The sequence below is a fragment of the Pygocentrus nattereri genome, chromosome 30 (genome assembly GCF_015220715.1).
Source record: "Pygocentrus nattereri isolate fPygNat1 chromosome 30, fPygNat1.pri, whole genome shotgun sequence".
NCBI lineage: Eukaryota > Metazoa > Chordata > Actinopteri > Characiformes > Serrasalmidae > Pygocentrus > Pygocentrus nattereri.
In genome coordinates, this window is record NC_051240.1 from 2,790,001 (window position 1) to 2,797,694 (window position 7,694).

The 7,694-nt window shown below is 38.0% G+C and overlaps 1 protein-coding gene across 1 annotated transcript in view; it reads left to right on the plus strand.

Moving 5' to 3' along the window:
• LOC108438164 (choline transporter-like protein 2) overlaps positions 1-7,494 on the plus strand; it is a 24,199-nt gene extending 16,705 nt beyond the window's left edge. Inside the window, exons 19-22 of the mRNA XM_037536605.1 lie at positions 90-160; positions 4,374-4,462; positions 4,851-4,935; positions 7,142-7,494. Coding sequence (XP_037392502.1) covers positions 90-160; positions 4,374-4,462; positions 4,851-4,935; positions 7,142-7,245 — 349 coding nt within the window. The 3' untranslated portion in view covers positions 7,246-7,494. The remainder of the gene's footprint in view (positions 1-89; positions 161-4,373; positions 4,463-4,850; positions 4,936-7,141) is intronic.
• Positions 7,495-7,694: the final 200 nt, after the last annotated feature.

Genomic DNA, 7,694 nt, shown 5'->3' on the forward strand with positions numbered 1-7,694 from the left:
AGTTTATTGACATTTTCTCTACTTTTAATATTTTTAGCATTATTTTTATATTTTATTCTATTTTTTATATTATTTGTTTTGTGTTTTAGAGTGTTCGTGCTGGACAAAGTGACAGACTTTCTGTTGTTTCTGGGAAAGCTGCTCATAGTGGGGATTGTGGGTAAGTGCTGAGTGCATTTAAATAGAATATACGAATAAAACTGAGGGCCGTTCCACACAAACTAAACCTCACCGAAAAGCAGGAATCTGCACCTGTAGCACAACTTAGAGGAGCTTATTCAGTTAAACTGAGTCCATCTCAGTAGAGCTGTTGTAGAAGGATCTTCTGTTTGTTCAATTTACCCTCCTCTTACACCCAATGTACAAAAAAATAGGCCAAACCCAGAATACACTCTTAAAAGTTGTCTACTTTAAAAAATTACTTCATGTAGTCACAAGCAATTGAACTGGTTTAATTCACAACTACACTGATTGAAAGAATTGTTCATTCAAAGTATTTATTTAGGTTGAATAAAACTAGTTAATTTACTTGTTACCACATTGTCATTTTTTAAAATTACATCTGATGAGGCACTTTACAGTGTAGGATTCACTGTTACCTATAAACATGGATTAAAGTACAGACTAAGGGGGACTTTATATTTGTGGTTTGGTTCTAAAGCAGAGAACAAATATAATTAATAATAGCAATAGTGTTGCATCGGCATCAAGTAAGACCATGATATTTCCATGAGAAGTGCTCTTTTATTGTACACCAGCAGAAAAGGGAAATAGATACTCACAAACTCGCAGGGGAGGTCACCACCAGCCACAGACAACATTAAACAACATGCTGCCTCTACCATGATCCTTGCCTCCAGAGCTCATTAGAGTCAGTAGACAACCAGGAAAATGAAGAAGATCACAGGGTACCGTACTGAGAGAGGCGACTAGCTCAGTGGTATGTGAATCAGACCGCTGGACATGTAGGGGAAGAGAGTTCCAGAGATGAGGATCTAGAAAATGGTTGGTCATCAATACTATAAAGGTTGAACGTGGGAATGGTGAACAAATCGGCTGAAGTCGAGAAGAGAGTTCAGGTGAGTTTATAATGATGGAGGAGATCAGACGGTAAGGAAGGAGTGATGTTGTTAGGAACTTTAACGTAAAGGCGGTACTTTAGAGGAAGCCAGTGGAGATCATAGAGAACAGGCTGAGTGTGCATGAGTGAGACGGTGAGCAGCAGAGTTCTGGACCATCTGAAGCTTGTGAAGGGGGAAGAACTGATGCCTGCAAGGACAGAGTTACAATCGTTTGAACAACTAGATGAAAGCACATATGAGAGCTACAGCAGCAGAGAGAGAGAAGAATGGTCACATGTTGGAAAAACAAACTTTAATAAAAGAACTGACATGGGCGTTGAATGAGAGAGTCGGATCGAAGATGACACCCAGATTTCTGACCTGACAGGACTGCTATATCGTCAAGTGAAAGAGAGTCCTGTTGTGCCTTGTCCTTCTCTTTCTCTTTTTTAGCCTTGGTTTCCTTGTTTTCCTCTGTCCTGTGCTTTTGTTTCAGCCTGACATGTGTCTTTGTTGTCTAGTTTGTGTGCTTTTGTGTTGTTTTGTTAGCTCCTCCCCTGTTCTGCCATGTGTTCAGCCCACACCTGTTTCTTGTTCTTAGCTCCGCCCCTCATTGTTCAGCTGTGTCTAGTCTTGAGTGTTTGTATGTGTTTTAGGGCTGCAACAAACGACTAATTTGATAGTCGAATAATCCATCGATTACTGAAACGGAAAATCGATTATTCAGATTATGAATCACTACATTACCAAATAACTTGTGCCTATTAGCTTTTAAATTTCGCTTGAGGTTGTTTTATGTATTTGCTAACTAACAATGACAACGGTATAGATGAATAACATTCAAGAATTCACTGGTTAAACTTTCCTGCTAACACAAAATATAAAAAAAGAAAACTCCAATTTGTTTTTCCTGTCAGTATTATGCAAAGAAGCAGCAATAAAACATAACAAAAATAAATAGTTTACCTTTAATAAAGTCAATAAAAAATAAATCGAAATTTAAATGGTACATTTAAACAGTGTGGCCTGTGCTCTGTGCGTTCTGCTTTCTGGCTACTATGAAAATGTTCATAGTGAGCGCGAGAAAGTTGCGTAGTGATGTCACCAATTAATAAACTAATAAATTAGTTGCCAACTAATTTGGTCATCGATTTTAGTTAAGTAAGTCGAATAATTGTTGCACTCCTAATTGCACCCTGTATGTATATATGGTACTGTGAGAAAGTTTTAGGCATGTAAGCAGATTTTTAAACACTTTATCTCAGCAGTGAGTTTATCACAATATCCATTAGAATAAAGTCGTATTCATAATTCAAATAAACATCAAAACAATAAAAAGTAACGAGAATTTCTCGGGTCCATATTTTTCCTGGACACCTTCACAGCTGCCACAGAAACTCGTTAATATCATCAATTACATCATGAGCTCAATTTACTGAGCACTGATTGGTCAAACCAGGAGCTGCTTTTTAACTACATATAATACTGGGCTTCCTCAAGGAGAGGCTTGGAAATGGTTAAACACACTCACATCCAGAAAATCACTATTTATTTATATATATAAAATCACTATTAATTTTGTTTATTCAAAAACGAACACTTTTCTCAGCAAATAAACACAAACTACACAAATGAATAGATGGGTGCCTAAGACTTTCGCACAGTACCGTTCCTGCCAAGGACTTCAAAAAGGTCACACTTGCGTCCTGCATTATGTCGTGATCACCGTTACAGAAAGTTGTATTTCATCCAGAGTGTTTCTCAGAAAAACAATATTTGAACCATCTGAGAGGTGGACTTGATCCTGAGACATATGTGAGTGCCATCAGCATAGCAGTAAAAGTCTAGTGACATATGATCCTGCAGCATGTCATGCGTTACCCCGGGCACAAGGAGGACACTGGAGGCAGGATTCACATTTGCAGCTGCTATGTTCTGCCACAGATCTCTTCAAGGGGCATAAATGATGAAGAGCAGTGGTCTGAGGCCAGAACCCTGAGGGACACCTTAAATGACAAGTTGATGAAGTAAACCCAGTGAGAGAAATACATTCTCCAGAGAGAGAGAGCATCTGCAGATGTAAGAAGGTCATCAGTAACCTTAGTCTTGGCAGTACTGACAGAAACCTGACTGTAAAGGTTTGAAAAAATTATTGCTTTCTAAGCAAGCTGTAAACTTGTTCAAAAATTTTCAACAGAAATGGGAGGTTAGAGATTTGCCGGAAGTTATTGACAGTTGAATCAATTTTTTTTAAGAATTGGGGTGACTGCAGCTAGATCATAGGCAGTGGGAACATCGCCAAAAAGCAGTGATCGAGTAACAATCATTGAGCTGAGGAGCCAGAGCAGGTAGACAGGTTAGAATGGTTGGTAGAGGATCGAGGGAGCAGGTGGGTAGAGGCTGTAACAATATCACTATAAATTCCTAAACCTAACCCTAAAATCTGATTGGCTGAGCCGCGATCCGTGATATGACCGCCTCACAACAACTGAATTATGTATTACTAAGCCAAGGAACGAAAAAAAAAACCTGTTCTGTTAATAATTTTTGACACTGATCATATGGACCGTCAAGTGTATTGATGAAGGAAGAACCTGTTTTTTATTTGAACTGAGGCGCTGGCAACTTACGTTCTTAACGAGAACTAATCTGGTTAACAAGGTAACAGGCTAAAATATATCAAACATGCTAAACAACTCCATTATTAACATCACAGGCTTCAATTAAAGTATTTATGAAAGTATTTATGCACTAACTTGCAGTGGCCATTTGGTGACTGGAAGTGCTTATAAAGTCACGCTTTTTAAACAGATGTTCATTGATATGTGATAAAAAAGTTCAACAATTCATGAATTGACCACAGTATATAGAGATGGGCGACCAAACTTTTACATTTACGGCATTTGGCTGACGCTCTTATCCAGAGCGACTTACAATTGGATAATTTTACACAAGTAGGCCAAGGTAGTGTTAGGAGTCTTGCCCAAGGACTCTTAATGGTGTAGTGTAGGGAGTCTTGCCCAGGTGGGGATTGAACCCCAGTCTACAGTGTAGAAGGCAGAGGTGTTAACCACTACACTATCCCAACCACCAAACATTTTCCCCGTTCTTCTCATTTATTCAATTTCTTTAGAAATAACTTATTATTGTGTATTCTATTATATTTTATGTGGGCCGACATGTTGTAAAGCAATAAGCCACTTGAGGCCGTGTGTTACAGTGACATAGGTCTTGCATGATTAATTGGTATGAAATGATAGTTGATCTGCTGAAGTATTTGAGAAAAGTGGTCACTTTTTTCTCTCCTGTCAGGAGTCTGCTGTTTCTTCTTCTTCTCAGGGAAGATAAAGTTTGGGAAGGAAGTGGTTTCATCACTGAACTACTACTGGGTTCCCATTGTGGTGAGTTTAGACACCAGCATTAGCATTACTGATATACTATATTAATACAGGCTACAGCTCAATAAAAAACTAAATAAAATAAAAATTTGTTGTTATTATTATTATTATTATTATTATTAGTAGTAGTAGTAGTAGTAGTAGCATTCATATTTCAGGTCTATGAAATTATTTAGCATTAGCATTATTGATACTGGAATATAACATCTGCAGTATGTAGGTCAATTCTCTTGGATTATTAGCATTAGCATTATTGATATAACAATAACTCTTAGTTCCTGCTGTGTTGTTGTGGTATATCAGGATGTTAAATGCTACTGAATCAGCTGTGCTCATGCTACTGTGAGAAATATTAGCAGGTTGTTTCACTGCAGGGTGTGTTTCTCTCCAGACGGTGGTGTTTGGCGCCTACATCATTGCCAGTGGCTTCTTCAGCGTCTACGCCATGTGTGTGGACACTATGCTCCTGTGCTTCTGTGAGTGTTAATGCTTTATATATTCTGGCAGAGAAAATGCAGCACCCAAAACCTTCTGAATACAAAAAAAAAAATACAGTGAGCTAAAATATCAGCCCACTGCAAGCCAAACGTTTAGGGCCGCCTCACCATCTTTTACAATTTTACTTTTCTGTAAAGTAAGAAAAATTCCTGTAATAGTTTAGTGATTATAAATCAGTTCTGTTGCTTATCTTCAACTCTAATGCTGCGTTTACATAACAATGTTCAAAAATGTGCATGACTGACCTCTGACAACAATGGAAATTTGATTGATTATGTAAGGAGAAATAAGGCTTCTTTGCTATTCTGATGTTTAGGTGTATAATTTAGCTTCTCAAAAAAAAAAAAAGGTTAATGGAACTCTTAAGAGAACGTTCTGTCGACTGCTGTGATTCGCTGCTACTTCTGCTGGTGGCACTAATATAGGTACAAATATTTAGGGGGGTGAGACTGTTTTCCTTTAAATATACCAGATTAGATTAATATAGTAACTTGATGTTAATCAGAAAGGAAAGTTTGACCATTTGGTTTCAAAACACTTTGAAAAGCTACATATTGTAGCATTGGCAGAAGAAAAAACAGGGGTGGCCATGATTCTGGAATAACAAGTGCTCTTTATTGAACACACCAGCAGAACACACAATAATATATAATATTTTTGAATGGTAATATGCATGGCAAAACATACCGCCAGCACAAACAATCGCTGTTTACGTCAGACATTATCGATGACGAGACTGGCCACTGCTTGAAATATGAATGGGAACGCTTGTAATGCTCAACATTTCCTACTGCACATGCATTTCACTGGCCTAAACCTATTGGAGTGAAACAGCAGATAGGTAGGTAGGTAGGTAGGTAGGTAGGTAGGTAGATAGATACTATCTATCTATCTATCTATCTATCTATCTATCTATCTATCTATCTATCTATCTATCTACAGGTATATGTACAAATAGAAAAAACACAACACTCTATGATAATATCTATAAGATGAGAGACGCAGTGCAATAATGACTGTACCAAAATTTACAGATGACGGCATATAATAACCATAGAATGAATAAATAAATGTGCAAATATTGTACCCAATAAAGTGTCTAAGGCAGATGTAAATCTGCAGCTACACAGCCAGACCCTTTTCAGCAGAGCAAACAAGAGGTGTCCTAGAGGGTGGGAGTTCACCTCTAGCCACCGGCTTTACCCTGACGGTAAAGTATGATGGTGATATAACCAATAGAACACTGTGAAAATGATCAATATATCATCCCAGCTGTAATTGTACCCAGTATAACATGCCTTCTGTGGTGTTCTCCTGCCTTTTTGACTGGTTTTATCCACTTCACTCTGTATGTGCTGAGGCTTTATGCTCACTGTAACACGCCCCACTCTTATCTTCTCTTTTCAATTGTGAGCTCTTTTCACCTGGCTTTGAGTGTAATCCTTTTCTCTATTTCTCTTTCTCTCTATCATCTCACTCTTCTTGCACTGCTGCCTCTGTGCCACCTCCCCGCTCTCGTTATAAACTACTAACGCAAAAACCACGACAGCCCAAACTCACCGGGCCGACGGACTTGGTGAGGAATGACGGCCTACTCAAACGGCCACCAGGAAAGTGGAGGAGGTGACAGCCAACTGTTACCAACCAATCATACGTGCACAGTTGGAACATAAACACATAATCACAATAATGTTAAAAATCTAAGTTACAGCTGCTGTTACTGATAGAAAGTAGGTCAAACAAAACTAAAAAGCAATAAACTATGAGTTGAGAATACTGTGAGAGCACCCCCTGCTGTTTATCAGAGCATCGCTGCTCCCCAGTTTCAGTCTCCATTTCCCAAGCGTTTTAGCTGAGCGCACTAATGGTATTCCTCCTAATAAACAGACACATGTTCAGTTCTGTCTTCTCATTATTAATCGCCATCACTGTAATATTTGATCAACATTAACATTTTACAGCATTTTACAGTATAAATAAATGTAGCGTCATTATGTTAGTAGTAAATTATGCTGCCTGACACAGCTGCCTAAAGACAATAGAAACAGATGCTTAAACAGAAGTTAGGACACTGTTGGTGTGTATCCTAAAGCTCTAATCATAGTGAGAGTGGGTTAGAGGTTTACACTGTTACTGTTCACTGTTGAGCTGATTTTGGTTCTAATTTAATGGTTGTTCCTTCAGTGGAGGATCTGGAGCGCAATGATGGATCTGAAGAGAGGCCGTACTTCATGTCCAAGAGTCTCCAGAAGATACTGAATAAAAAAAATAAATTTATGACCAAATAACCCTCCAGAGAGCACAGACAAAGGAGAAAAGCAGGAGGAGAAAGAGGGAGAACTTAGTAATCAGAAAAGGTTTTATTTGTATTAACAGTGTGTTCTTTAATATTCATCTTTTCTGACTGTAAATGTAACTTTTGTTACTGTTTGTTTACCTTTTTCCCATTGTTGTTTTATTGTATGCTGTCCCATCTGAGTTTTGAGTATCAAAACGTTCAAAATATGTTACAAATACAAATCATAAGCTAAACTTAATTTTTCACAAAGATTGTAACTCATTCTGATATAAATTTATTTTCCCATGTAATTTTTTTTCTATTTGCTGATATGTTTTTTTTGCATTACAAAACTTTCTTTTGCTTCTGATTTTTGGCACTTTTTAACAGGGGGTGGGTCTTAGAAGAGGGCGCTCACCTGCACTTTCTATTGGTCAAACTGATTTGGAGTGACAGGTC